We start from the raw sequence: 15,354 nt of genomic DNA on the forward strand, positions 1-15,354 counted from the left end.
TAAAAGATAGTTCCCCTTAAGAGACCACCATGTTTCTCTTTATAATGTTTGGACAGTGGGTGTCCCTCATTTTTCTTTACTATATTGAAGTGTTCGCCAACCCTCCTCTGCAGGGACCTCTTAGTCCTCCCCACATACCTTTTTTGGCAAGGGCATTGAATACAGTAGATCACACCATTTGTTGTACAAGTAATGGAGTCTTTGATCTTAGAGGTTGTCAAATCTGGTCCTTCCACCTCCAATATCCTTCCTGGATTCCCTGTTCTACAATTTAGACAGAAGCCACACCTAACAAACCCACCCTTTCTATGTTCTTGTGGTCTGTTCAGCCCATATTTATATTCATTAGCTGCCGTGGCTATTCGGTGCCCTCTTAAAGATTAGTTCTGGTTTCTCAGGGATCAGTTCCCCCAAGATTTTGTCCTTTAGTACATCCCAGTGTTTACGGATTATCCCTGCTATTCTATTGGACTGTGTGGTATGTTGAAGTACAATACTAAAGTTATTTGCGTCCCACTCCTTTTTATGTTTGTTATTAGTGGACAGCAAATCCTCTCGAGGCTTCAATCCGACAACTCTCCTTGATTCCTCCACCTGCTCTAATGGGTACCCCTTCTCCAGGAAGCAGTCCACGAGCCCATCCGCCTCCAACTCGTACTCCCCAATCTCAGTACAGTTCCGGCGTAGTCTCGTGAACTGCCCCCTGGGGATATTATCCAACCACTGTGGGAGAGGACAACTGGTGTATAGAATGTAACTATTGACATCCACTGTCTTCTGGAAAGTCTGGACCTCCACATATAGTTCCAAATCCAAAAAGTTCACACTACTGGTGCTGATGTTCACAGTAAATCTAATTCCCCAGTCATTTTTACCAAGGTACTCAATATACTTTTCCAGAGATGTCACATCTATTTTTTCATTCCTTAAAAGGGATGGAGGACTGTGGCATCTTCACTTAGCCGGAATCAAACTCTTAGCTGCAATCAATAATTGAGGTAACAAAGATCTCTTATATCTACCAATAGATGCACATGTTCATTCAGCAACACTTTCACAACATCCAAATCACCCTCTCCTTCACCCAATCCAATACATTCCAACACACCTTTCCAAAACCCCGAAATAACCAGACACTCCCACACCAAATGCAACAGTGTACCCTTTTCCCCACATCCTCTCTAGCATCTATCACTAATTCCCTGAAACATTACAGCTAAATGTATCCGGTGTCCTATACCAGGGTTTCTCAACATTTTATTGGTTTGTACCCCTTTTAAAACCCTGTACTCACCAAGTACCCCCCTAGCATAGTAAACATATCACAAGTACCCCTTGGCAAATATATAATTAATCATAGTACATGATAATTGGTTCTAAACAATTTCTCAGCATTTACTATTGTTTTTAATTAGCTAAAATACTAATTTGGTGTTAAAATAAGATTTATAATTTTCTAAAAGTCTAAATTAGTTATTCGTGGTTAAGTATATCAAGCCTGAGTACCCCCTGGAACCATTAGAAGTACCCCCTGGGGTACGCGTACCACACGTTGAGAACCTAGGTCCTATACCACCTAGATAACTTAAAATTATTTTATTCTATAGCTTACAGACGTAGCATGAGCTAAAATACAGATCTTCCTCTTCTGACTATTATCCAAAGAGATGCCAATGTCCTCCTCTCACCTATTTAACCACTTGCCGACCGCCCCCAGCCGATGGGCGGCGGCAAAGACTGGGCCCAAACGACCGCAATAGGCCCATCGGCGGGGGCGGCTGCGGGAGTGGCTATGCGGCGATTGCGTCATTCGTGACGCGATCAGCCGCCGGGGACTGGCTCCGCCCACCGCTCGTAGTAACCCGCCGGCCGTTCGGAAGCGCCGGCGGGTTACTAGCACCCGGATCGCCGCATGTACATAGTATAATAGGCTTTGTAATGTATACAAAGCCTATTATACTGGCTGCCTCCTGCCCTGGTGGTCCCAGTGTCCGAGGGACCACCAGGGCAGGCTGCAGCCACCCTAGTCTGCACCAAAGCACACTGATTTCCCCCCCCTGCCCCCTGATCGCCCACAGCACCCCTCAGACCCCCCCCCTGCCCACCCCCCAGACCACTGTTTGCACCCAGTCACCCCCCTAATCACCCATCAATCACTCCCTGTCACTATCTGTCAACGCTATATTTTTTTTTTTTATCCCCCCCCCCTGCCCACTGCCCCCTCCTGATCACCCCCCACCCCTCAGATTCTCCCCAGACCCCCCCCCCCCCGTGTACTGTATACATCTATCCCCCCTGATCACCTGTCAATCACCCGTCAATCACCCGTCAATCGCCCGTCAATCACCCCCTGTCACTGCTACCCATCAATCAGCCCCTAACCTGCCCCTTGCGGGCAATCTGATCACCCACCCACACCAATAGATCGCCCGCAGATCCGACATCAGATCACCTCCCAAGTGCAGTGTTTACATCTCTTCTCTCCTCTAAACACCCACTAATTACCCATCAATCACCCATCAATCACCCCCTATCACCACCTGTCACTGTTACCCATCAGATTAGACCCTAATCTACCCCTTGCGGGCACCCAATCACCCGCCCACACGCTCAGATTGCCCTCAGACCCCCCTTTATCAATTCGCCAGTGCAATATTTACATCTGTTATTCCCTGTAATAACCCACTGATCACCTGTCAATCACCTATCAATCACCCCCTGTCACTGCCACCCATCAATCACCCCCTGTCACTGCCACCCATCAATCAGCCCCTAACCTGCCCCTTGCGGGCGATCTGATCACCCACCCACACCAATAGATCGCCCGCAGATCCGACATCAGATCACCTCCCAAATCCATCGTTTACATCTATTCTCTCCTCTAAACACCCACTAATTACCCATCAATCACCCCCTATCACCACCTGTCACTGTTACCCATCAGATTAGACCCTAATCTGCCCCTTGCGGGCACCCAATCACCCGCCCACACGCTCAGATTGCCCTCAGACCCCCCTTTATCAATTCGCCAGTGCAATATTTACATTTGTTATTCCCTGTAATAACCCACTGATCACCTGTCAATCACCTATCAATCACCCCCTGTCACTGCCACCCATCAATCACCCCCTGTCACTGCCACCCATCAATCAGCCCCTAACCTGCCCCTTGCGGGCAATCTGATCACCCACCCACACCAATAAATCGCCCGCAGATCCGACATCAGATCACCTCCCAAGTGCTGTGTTTACATCTCTTCTCTCCTCTAAACACCCACTAATTACCCATCAATCACCCCCTATCACCACCTGTCACGGTTACCCATCAGATTAGACCCTAATCTGCCCCTTGCGGGCACCCAATCACCCGCCCACACCTCAGAACGTCCTCAGACCACAGCCCTGATCACCTCGCTAGTGCATTGCTTGCATCTATTTTCCCCCTCTAATCACACCTTGAGACACCCATCAATCACCTCCTGTCACCCCCTAGCACACCTACCCATCAGATCAGGCCCTAATTTGCCCCGTGTGGGCTCCTGATCACTCGGCCAAACCCTCAGATCCCCCTCAGACCCCCTTCCGATCACCTCCCCAGTGCATTGATTGCATCTATTTTCCCCTCTAACCGCCCCCTGAGACACCCATCAATCACCTCCTGTCACCCCCCTAGCACTCCTATCCATCAGATCAGGCCCAAAACATCCTGTCATCTAAGAGGCCACCCTGCTTATGACCGGTTCCACAAAATTTGCCCCCTCATAGACCACCTGTCATCAAAATTTGCAGATGCTTATACCCCTGATCAGTCATTTTGAGAAATTTGGTTTCCAGACTACTCACAGTTTTGGGCCCGTAAAATGCCAGGGCAGTATAGGAACCCCACAAGTGACCCCATTTTAGAAAGAAGACACCCCAAGGTATTCTGTTAGGTGTATGATGAGTTCATAGAAGATTTTATTTTTTGTCACAAGTTAGCGGAAATTGATATGTATTGTTTTTTTTTTTCACAAAGTGTCATTTTCCGCTAACTTGTGACAAAAAAAAAATCTTCTATGAACTCACCATACTCCTAACAGAATACCTTGGGGTGTCTTCTTTCTAAAATGGGGTCACTTGTGGGGTTCCTATACTGCCCTGGCATTTTAGGGGGCCTAAACCGTGAGCAGTAGTCTAGAATCCAAATGCCTCAAAATGACCTGTGAATAGGACGTTAGGCCCCTTAGCGCACCTAGGTTGCAAAAAAGTGTCACACATGTGGTATCGCCGTACTCAGAAGAAGTAGTATATTGTGTTTTGGGGTGTATTTTTACACATACCCATGCTGGGTGGGAGAAATATCTCTGTAAAAGGACAATTGTGTGTAAAAAAAAATCAAACAATTGTCATTTACAGAGATATTTCTCCCACCCAGCATGGTTATATGTAAAAATGCACCCCAAAACACATTATACTACTTCTCCTGAGTACGGCGGTACCACATGTGTGGCACTTTTTTGCACCCTAAGTGCGCTAAGAGGCCCAAAGTCCAATGAGTACCTTTAGGATTTCACAGGTCATTTTGCGACATTTGGTTTCAAGACTACTCCTCACGGTTTAGGGCCCCTAAAATGCCAGGGCAGTATAGAAACCCCACAAATGACCCCATTTTAGAAAGAAGACACCCCAAGGTATTCCGTTAGGAGTATGGTGAGTTCATAGAAGATTTTATTTTTTGTCACAAGTTAGCGGAAAATGACACTTTGTGAAAAAAAACAATTAAAATCAATTTCCGCTAACTTGTGACAAAAAAAAAGAATCTTCTATGAACTCACCATCCTCCTAACGGAATACCTTGGGGTGTCTTCTTTCTAAAATGGGGTAATTTGTGGGGTTCCTATACTGTCCTGGCATTTTAGGGGCCCTAAAGCGTGAGGAGTAGTCTTGAAACGAAATTTCTCAAAATGACCTGTGAAATCCTAAAGGTACTCATTGAACTTTGGGCCCCTTAGCGCAGTTAGGGTGCAAAAAAGTGCCACACATGTGGTATCGCCGTACTCAGGAGAAGTAGTATAATGTGTTTTGGGGTGTATTTTTCCACATACCCATGCTGAGTGGGAGAAATATCTCTATAAATAGACAATTGTGTGTAAAAAAAATAAAACAATTGTCATTTACGGAGATATTTCTCCCACCCAGCATGGGTATGTGTAAAAATACACCCCAAAACACATTATACTACTTCTCCTGAGTACGGCAATACCACATGTGTGGCACTTTTTTGCAGCCTAACTGCGCTAAGGGGCCAAAAGTCCAATGAGCATCTTTAGGCTTTACAGGGGTGCTTACAATTAGGCACCCTCCAAAATGCCAGGACAGTGAACACACCCCACAAATGACCCCATTTTGGAAAGTAGACACTTCAAGGTATTTAGAGAGGAGCATAGTGAGTCCGTGGCAGATTTTATTTTTTTTTGTCGCAAGTTAGAAGAAATGGAAACTTTTTTTCTTTTTTTTGTCAGAAAGTGTCATTTTCCGCTAACTTGTGACAAAAAATAAAATCTTCTATGAACTCACCATGCCTCTCACTGAATACTTTGGGATGTCTTCTTTCCAAAATGGGGTCATTTGGGGGGTATTTGTACTATCCTGGAATTTTAGCCCCTCATGAAACCTGACAGGTGCGCAGAAAAGTCAGAGATGCTTGAAAATGGGAAAATTCACTTTTGGCACCATAGTTTGTAAACGCTATAACTTTTACCCAATCCAATAAATATACACTGCATGGTTTTTTTTTTATCAAAGACATGTAGCAGAATAACTTTCGCGCTCAAATGTATAGGAAATTTTACTTTATTTGAAAAATGTCAGCACAGCAAGTTAAAAAAGTCATTTTTTTGCCAAAATTCATGTCTTTTTTGATGAATATAATAAAAACTAAAACTCGCAGCAGCAATCAAATAGCAGCAAAAGAAAGCTGTATTAGTGACAAGAAAAGGAGGTAAAATTCATTTAGGTGGTAGGTTGTACGACCGAGCAATAAACCGTGAAAGCTGCAGTGGTCTGAATGGAGAAAAAGGCTCTGGTCCTTAAGGGGCGAAAAGACTGTGGTCCTCAAGTGGTTAAGTAACCCAAAAAATCCCCATCTCCCATTCGATTCATCTCTCTATACAGGAACGACACGATGTACAGGAGGAGCCTCCAAAACAAATAACTTTTTAAACTCAGACAACTCAACTCTATAGTAAGAGGTTCTCTCCGTCTCTGCTAAAAAATGCTTCAACTGTGCATATCTCCAAAAGTCAAATGGAAATTGTCCAAATTCCTCCAACATCTCATTAAGAGACTTGATTTTCCCATTTTTCAAAATATCCTTTAAGACCACCCCTCCTCTATACCCCCATAAACCAAAAAAAAACCTTTTCCTTACCTGGTGAAAAAAAAAGAGAAACCCTCCAATGGTGACAAAAGGGAAATCCCCCCCCCCCCAAACCAACCCCACTTTTTATTAACTCCATCCCAAACCTTAATTATATTCTTAATCCAAAAGGGAGTAAATCCTGGCAGCCCCCTAGACACTCCTGGAAGCCAAAAAAAACCTTTGCCAGATCTAATCCAACCAATTCTTTTTATTAATATTGACCCAACTTTTCACTCCACCCCCATATGTCCAATCAAATAGTATAACCAGGACACATGCAACATGATACGACTTCAGATCAGGAAGCCCCAGTCTAGGCCTGAACGATTTTAGGAAAAGATTGAATTGCACGATTTGTCAGAAATTGCGATTTCGATTCACGATTTTCAAATTCAACAGTGCCCCCAGGTCCCCCACTTCAGCTTTGCAGAATGCAGGATGATCACCACACAGTCAGCCACACCACATCATCATCATTATCACGCTGACACACAGTGCAGCGTGGCAGAGGCATACAAAACTTGACTGACAGGAGTGTGGGCGGAGTCTGCTGGCCATGTTACATAGATTGATTGACACACATGCAGGTGGAGTCTGCCGCCCGCCCAATGATGTTGAAGCACTGGGAGGAGGGAGTTGCCAAGTAAAAGCCTGCTGCTCATCATACCACTTAACAAAAAGTGACACAAATCCCCCAATACAAATAAGTGATTGTCAGCAGCAGACTCAGCCTGCCACCTGCCCAGCTTATGATTGATGTGGAGGTGCAGGGAATATTGAGCCGCCGGGATGGAGTGCGAGAGCCTGCGGGCCGGAGTCTGCCACTCGTAGCACTCGGTGATTGACAGCCATGTGGGCGGAGTCTGCCGCCCACCCAGCTAATGTTGGGAGGAGTGTGAGAGCCTGCGGGCGGAGCCTGCCGCCCGCTCGCTGATTGGCTGCACAGTGGGCGGAAGTTGTGGGAGAGAGTGTCCCGCCTCCACTCGGAGAAGTGTACTCAATGAGCCCCCGCAAACTGCCGCTGCAGAGAGCGACAGAGGGGGACCGAATATTGTTGCCATGGCGATCCCGGAATCGGCATTTCCGGGATCGCGATTTCGATCCAAAAACAATACATTGTTCAGGCCTACCCCAGTCCCCCTTTTTCCTTGGGATTAACCAAAATTCCATATGCTAATCTCGAAGACCTCCCCTGCCATACAAATCGTATAAAGATTGATTTAAAGGCCCTGAAAAAAGCTGCAGGCACACAGATCGGAATCATTGACATACAGAAAACCAACCTAGGTAATACGTTCATCTTAATAATATCTATGCACCCAAACCAAGAAAACCCTCTTCCCTCCCCACCCCTCCAAATCTTTTTTAATTGAATTAAGTAATTGGACATAATTAAGACAATACAATTTTTTCAAATCGCTAGGTAACATTGTACCCAAATATCTGATTGCATCCTTTCTGAATGGAAATGAAAAATTACTCTTAACTGTATTCAAAACAACTGGAGCCAATGATACATTAAGCGCCTTAGATTTAGAAACCTTAATCTTAAAATTTGAAAAAACCCCATACCTCTCAATTTCCTTTATCAAATTAGGCAGTGACACCAGTGGTTCAGAAACATAAAACAGAAGATCGTCTGCAAAGGACGACATTTTATGCATCTCTTCAACTACTACCCCATGGATATCCCCAGATTTCCTAACCATACACAAAAATACCTCTAACGTCAAAATAAAAATAATGCTAGACATAGGGCATCCTTGCCTCGTCCCATTGGACAAGAAGAAGGCATCCGTCAGGGCACCGTTCGCTCTCACCCTTGCAGTTGGATTAGAGTATAATGCAACCCATCCTAACATATCTCCAAACCCCACATATTTTGAAAAGTGGACATAAAATTCCAGTCTACCCTGTCGAATGTCTTCTCCGCATCCGTCGACAAAACCATCACCGGGACACCTCTCCCTAATGCCTCCCTAATTCACTGCCATTCTCTTACCCACGCCCAATCCCTCGCTGCCCCAGCCCCACAATCGTCACTAATTGAAATATATATATATATATATATATATATATATATATATTACAAGCTCGCCCTGACACACCAGCACAGAGGTGCCAAACTGTTATTGGACCCCTTGCTGGTAAGTGTCACTTTTTACAATAACTGCTTGTTATACTTTGTATTTACCTTACTACCCCGCACGCATACATTTTTCATTACTTTTCCCTCTTAACAGCTACTGTATGCCCAACTTCACTTTTCTGCTCACGCTCTTAGCCCCAACCCCAAGCTGCAATTCCACATTCTGCATCCCTCTTTCCCCCCTACCACTTTGCACTACCACACAGTGGTCATCTTATCCATACACATGTACAGATAAGGTTGTGGTATTTTCTTATTGATATACAAAACAGCCTCTGTTACTAGTTGCAAATATTGATGCTTTGGTTGCACAATTTCATATTGGTACCTTAACTGTCAATTTTCTCAGATATATCTTTGTATGTTATATTATCCTTCACTAAGCATCTCCACTTATAGCAGATCCCTCAATTCTTAACTCTTACCAGACAACCGCACACATATGATGCAATAACGACACATATGATGCAATAATGCCACACACAGCATTCTGATGATGCTTTCTATCTCTGTCAATTTCAGTGTGATACTCCTGTTTATTGCCTGATGAAGCGGGACTGTGCCCATGAAACGCGTTGCCAGTTGTTTCTAGGAGTACGTGAATAAATTGTTACTACCTCAATTGACAGCACCATGTCTGTTTTGGAGTGGCTGGTCCACCACCGCCTCCTGAACTTTTTAAACGATTTTCGCCTATTTTATCCTTGTGGCACCTCTGTACATCCTTACAAATCAAGATATCCACCCATGGTGGAAGGGTGGTACATCCTTTTCTTCTATCCACAGAGAGAGACATCTTAGTCCTGAGTGTGGACAGGCCTAACCTCCCCACCTGCCTTTACAGTGGTTGCCTTAGGGGGTAACCCCGGTTTGTAAGTATAATACTTACGATTCATTCATTTCTCCCTGTTCCAATACTTACTACGCTATATTGGGCTCTCGGTTTTCTGCTTTATAACCCTTAGCCTTTTTAACTGGAGAATTTGAAAAAAAAACATTTGTCGAACATAGACTGGCATTCTCGGCATCTTATCTCCCCAAAAATGCGTCTCCTGCAAAAAAAGTATCTGAGGCTTTATTCTATGCATCTCCATCCACAATTTGCCTCTCTTAACAGGAGACCCCAAACCTTTAACATTATAGGAAAGAATTCTTAAACTATCACCTTCTCGAGACATCTTCCCCACCCTCCACTATCTGCTTATAGGAAATCAGAAGGAGAAAAAAACAAAAGCAAAAAATAAACCAGGAATAACCCAAAAATACATAAAAAAACCCAAAACAGAACACCAATTGTCCCCTCAGGATGCCCCTTTCCAGAGAATCCAATTCTCCTAGTCTCCCAATTTCTAGAGACCCTCCCACAAGAGATCCGAGAAGACTCAGCAGCCACCCTCCCATCACCTCCCCCCCACCAGTTTTATCTCTATCTAACGCATACATATCAAATCAACGAATACTTATTCATATGCTTCATTACTGTAAAAAGGAAAAGCTTAAAATTTTTCTTCTGCCATTTATCCTGTTGGGAAAAAAACATTGAAATCAATACATCTCCAATCTTCAAACTCCACCAAAGGAATGTTTAAAGTCTCGCAAAACTTTTTTAGATCATCCTTTGACCTCAAAGTCACAGACTTCCCGTTCAAATCTACACTTAATCTAAACGGGAAACCCCACTTGTATTTAGCACTGATTTTTTTTTTAACTCCTCCAATAAAGGTTTCACTGTCCTTCTAATCGACAAAGTCCTCCACGAAAGATCCGGATACAAATCAATTACACTTTCAGCCACATTAACTGAGCCAATTTATCTAGCTTTAAACATGATCTCTTCCCTGTCAGAAAAGCACAAAAGCCTGCATATCACAACTCTTGGTTTCTTGCGATCATTTTTCTTGGGACCTAACGATCTATGCACTCTATCAATCTCAATTGGTCTGTCATTTTTCAAAATGATATTAAAGATCTTCAGAACAGTCTCCTTTAACTACTTAAAGAGCGCTCCACGCCAATGGGCGTGGTCACGGCGGCAGCCCCAGGACCGCCTATGGGCGTCAAGTCCTGGGGCTGCATTTTGCAGGAGATCGCGCGCATCTTCCGCTCGGGGGGGGGGGAGCTCCGCCCCACCTTTAGTCGCCGCTCGGAAGGCTGTTAGACGACGAAACCACGGTCTTTTCTGTTGCGATCAGCAGCAGCGCTGTACTGGGGACAGCCGTGTGAAACGGCTGTCCCCTTGGAGGACAAGAGAGTGATCGGCTCTAATAGACAGAAGCCTATGACAGCCGATCGCAGGATTGGCTGGCTGGGGGGGGAGGGAGGGGTTTACAAAACAAACAAAAAAAAGAGGGATATTAAAAAAAAAAACAACAAAAAAAAAACCCAACAACAAAAATATTTATTTAAAAAAAAAAAAAATAAACACGGGGGGGGGGGGGGATGGGGTTTTGGGGTGGCGGTCGATGAGACCCCACCAACAGAGAGCTCTGTTGGTGGGGAGAAAAGGGGTGGGGGATCACTTGTGTGCTGTGTTGTGCGTCCCTGCAGCTTGGCCTTAAAGCTACAGTGGCCAATTAACAATAAAAATGCCTGGTCCTTAGGGGGTTTAACACTACAGTCCTCAAGTGGTTAAATCAGCTGCAGCAACATTTTCAGAAAGCCCCTTTATTCTAATATTTTGTCTGCGACTCCGATTTTCATAGTCATCCAATTGGGACATTAACTCATCAAACTTCTTATTATGCTTTAACTTTAAAAGACAAATCAGTCACAGTCTGCTCTACCTTCTCCACCTTATTAATATCCATCATTTCTTTATGGAACGATGTTTCCAATCTCTCAGACTCTCCATAGACAGAGTTGGCAAAGATCTCACCCGTTCCTGCCAGTCCTCCTCCTCTTCCTCTGTCCCTGCTCACTTTTCCTTGCAGGGCCTTTTATCGATACACACTCGTCCCCAGATTATCCGACAGCACCAGCGGTCTCGGCAGGTGATTCCTCCATCTCCTCCAGCAGATTCTTTGGATCTCACCTCCACGAAGCCACGTATATCCGCAGTCTGTGAACTGCTATCACTCTTTCCTCTGTTTCTCCCACGAGACATCTCCAAGTTTCCTTTTTTGGCCAATCGCACCAGATAGTGATCTCCAATTTCCTCTCCACCTCTCTCCTTCCACCACCCGAACAGACTAGGACCTGCAGGTACTTTGGCCAGTCGCACCAAACCCTGCAGTAATCAGTGTCCTTCCCTCTCTTAGGTTGCCGATCTTCCTCCTCCTACCACCGTCTGAATCCTTCAATGAATCGGCTCCCCTCTCTCACGCTGATGACTCTCTGCTCCGGGTAGTAGTCGGCTCTAGAATCTAACATACCGCCGCCGCATCACACGCAGCGGTACTCCAAGACAAATGACAAGACAAATAACATTTATATTGCGCTTTTCTCCTTGCGGACTCAAAACTCCAGTCACTTCCTGGTGAGGGGGCGGGTCAGAGTTCACCTCTCAGCATGTCAGCACACCGCCTCTGCCCCGCTGGGTGTGGTCTGGTGAGTGGAACGCAGTTTTGGGTCCTGCCCGATCAACCAGACAAAGAGGATGACGATGGAGGCCGACGGAATACATTTTTGCCAATGAGAACGAACAGTGTCCATCCTCCCTAGGCTGCTCATCGCATAAGTTTTGCCTGTCGCCATCCATTCAGGTCCACCAACACTGCTCCTGCATCCATTCGGGTCTCTGCATGCATGCTAGAAATGCTTTTATACTAATCCCAGACTGAGCCACATCAGAAACATCATACTACAAATGGTTTGCAATATACCAATGGGAATGGTGGTCTCTCCCCAGGGACAATTCTCATTGGTTCACCGAGTATCATACCAATGAAAATCCTCCCTGGATCTCAGAGAGGATTTCTATTAGTCTTTTGCAAATCAATAGTAGCCCAATGCTTCTGATGAGGCTCTGGGATTGGTATACTTGTACCAGCGTTTCTAGCATTGGGTGACCTGAATTGACAGCAGCTGTTGTAGTGGAGGAACATGGCAAGAGGTACCAAGTGGCTCACTACCTGAATGAAGAGCCAATGGCCAAGGTAACAAACTGATCCATTTAAACAGAAAATAGATCAGTTTTTCATCCAGTACAGTAGGCAGGGGAGAAGAAAGGTTACTGAGGAAAATACTTCCTGTGTAAAATACAGAGCCTGTCATGTCAACCTGTTAATGCTGCCAGGTGGGAATCTCAGGGTTAACAGAGTTAACATGCCTGGTCACCCTTAATTCATTAAATATGTGATGCGCTCCCCTCATTGGAAAGACAGTTGTGCTTATTTTTCTAAAGTCTTCTGAGGTTCTGTGGCCACCCCAACCTGTGAGAGGGCAGCAGCCAAAAGCACCATGAGCAGTTTTTTCCCCTAAAGAGCACTTGTCTAATGAATTACAGGAGATCAGGTAAGTTATTAACCCCAAGACCCCCTCCTCAATCCAGGCAGCATTAAGATAGAGCCTTACAGGACATCTAGGGCTATATGGGCAACCGAGAAACAGATCTCTCTCTCTGATAGGAGAGAGATATGCTAGCAGGCCAATTCCCAATCGATTTTTCTCTCGGGAACTAGCTTCATGATGCCACCTTTCTACCCAAAGTTAAGGTTCCCCCTGGTGGCGCTCAGGCAAAGCAACGGACAAGACCAAGAGTCACTGCGGCTGCGATTTCCAATGCACGGCCACATTTAGGGGGACAGAGATCAGGGATCTGTTGCAATATTACAGACCCGATCGATCCCATCAGCCTGATATTTTCCAGCATGCTCAGTCAATAGATGTACATACCTCTTTAATCACCTCCCTCATACATTGGGTCTATGCTTGATTGATACATTCGCCCAATCGTCGATCAGGCATGTTTGCTGCTCCACTGATTTTCATGTGATTCAATAAAATTTTCAAATTGGATGGTCAATCAAGCTACAATATCACTAGCAGGGATGGGCTTTCAAGTTCTGAAGTACTCGAATTTGGAATTGTAATGAAGATTAATTACTGCAGCTGTGACCGCGGCATGGGGGGTTAACTTACCCAAAAGTCCACGGATCCTATGCATGTCACCGCTGTAATACGAGACCTATGGGACACATTCTATCACTCACTACCGGAGTTTGCACTTCCTCCTTATTCCAGGAGGAGGACATGGACGTGCGGTAGTGAGTGGCGGAACGCGTCCCATAGGTTGCGTACAACAGCGGTGACACGCACTGGATCTGCAGACTTCTGGGTAAGTTAACCCCCCCATCCCGCATCACAGCTGCAGTAATCATCATTAGAATTCCAAATTTTAGTACTTCAGTACACGAAAGTCCATCCCTGAATTTGCCAGATGTATGGCGAGCATTACACTGAAAATTCGGCAGAGGAGAGGGTAGGTTAGAGACAAAAGACAAGGAAACGCTAGTGTGACAGTAGGAGACTGCACTGGAAAGTCCGTATATGTATATTAGTACGACGATGTACGCCAATTAATTGCACAAGAAAATCAGTGTAATGCTCGACGATCTGACAAGACGCTTTTTTGCTCCAGTTTCCTACGCATGTGCTTTATTAAATCAGCCGCAGCTCCGTTTCCCTAGCCGATAGGGCTTCCCGTACCTAAACAGATCCAGCTGGGTGACCATGCGTGTGGCCTGCTCCAGCATGCCGAGTCCTTTCTTCACCTTATCCTGCACCTCTCGGGATGCGAGCGGCTCTTTGCATGCCTCCACCTCCGTCAGTATCTGCTCCCCTTTTTCCAACAGCTCCGACAACTTGGGAAGCTCTATCTCCGATTCAGCCGCCATGTTTATCGGACATGTCTGAACCTGCCGGCTTCCGTACCCAGGATGTTACGTTGTCGGATTGTGCTGCCTCCTATGGCATACATGCGCAGACATTACTTCCACATTCTGCGGGAGAATCAGCAGCACAATCAGACACAGCGCGGCTCAGACTATGCTTCTGTAGACTGTAGAGCTGCTGTTCTGTAGCTGGTTTCCGCTGGGCTACGCTTACCCTGGCTAGTGGCTATAGTGCGAAACTGCAGGGAAACTTTCTAGTTTATCCAATGGAATAAAAGGAAAGGAGTATGTGAACTGCATGTGAGGGGGGACTGAGGCATGAAATGCCACAGCCGCACAGATGTCCTTATCTTGCTAGTTCACATTAGAAATCGCCAACACAATCACAAGCGCTTTTGTCTGCGCTTTTCAGAGCGATTTTGTTTTGAAATTGTTTGGCGTTTTTTTTTTCTTGATGACAATCAGGAAGTGAACTCTATAACCTAGAACTTAATAAATACAATGGGGCTTGATTCACTAAGACAAATAGCATGCCTTATCCAAGTTAACACGCCTTATCAGAGTATCATAGCAAGCTCTACGAACTTATGCCTGCTAATTGGCAATGATGAGAGCTCCACTCGTCCTGCCCTGAACCCCTGCGGGTTTGTAGCACTCGCTCTGCTACTCTGATAAGGTATGTAATCTCTGATAAGACATGCTATTTGTCTTAATGAATCAATCCCAATGTATTCATTTTAAAAAGTGCTTGGCAAATCGCTTTTCTAAGCGTTTTTTCAAGCGCTTTGCGGTTTCTCTATACTTTGTATTGAATTGCAAACGCTCAGGAAATGGTGCAGGAGCCGCGTTTGCGATTGGAAAGAAAGCTCACCGCTCGTGTGAGAATACTCACAATGAGAAACATTGCTCAAACAACCCGATTTTAAAAATCGCCAGCGCTTTTCAAAAACGAAAAGCTCTCATAGTGTGAACAAG

The 15,354-nt window shown here is 45.2% G+C and overlaps 1 protein-coding gene across 1 annotated transcript in view; it reads right to left on the reverse strand.

Annotated features, from left to right (window-relative positions):
• IGBP1 (immunoglobulin binding protein 1) overlaps positions 1 to 14,443 on the reverse strand; it is a 33,275-nt gene extending 18,832 nt beyond the window's left edge. Inside the window, exon 1 of the mRNA XM_068247648.1 lies at positions 14,195 to 14,443. Within this exon, the coding sequence (XP_068103749.1) occupies positions 14,195 to 14,382 (188 nt within the window). The 5' untranslated portion in view covers positions 14,383 to 14,443. The remainder of the gene's footprint in view (positions 1 to 14,194) is intronic.
• Positions 14,444 to 15,354: the final 911 nt, after the last annotated feature.

The sequence above is a fragment of the Hyperolius riggenbachi genome, chromosome 8, assembly GCF_040937935.1.
Source record: "Hyperolius riggenbachi isolate aHypRig1 chromosome 8, aHypRig1.pri, whole genome shotgun sequence".
NCBI lineage: Eukaryota > Metazoa > Chordata > Amphibia > Anura > Hyperoliidae > Hyperolius > Hyperolius riggenbachi.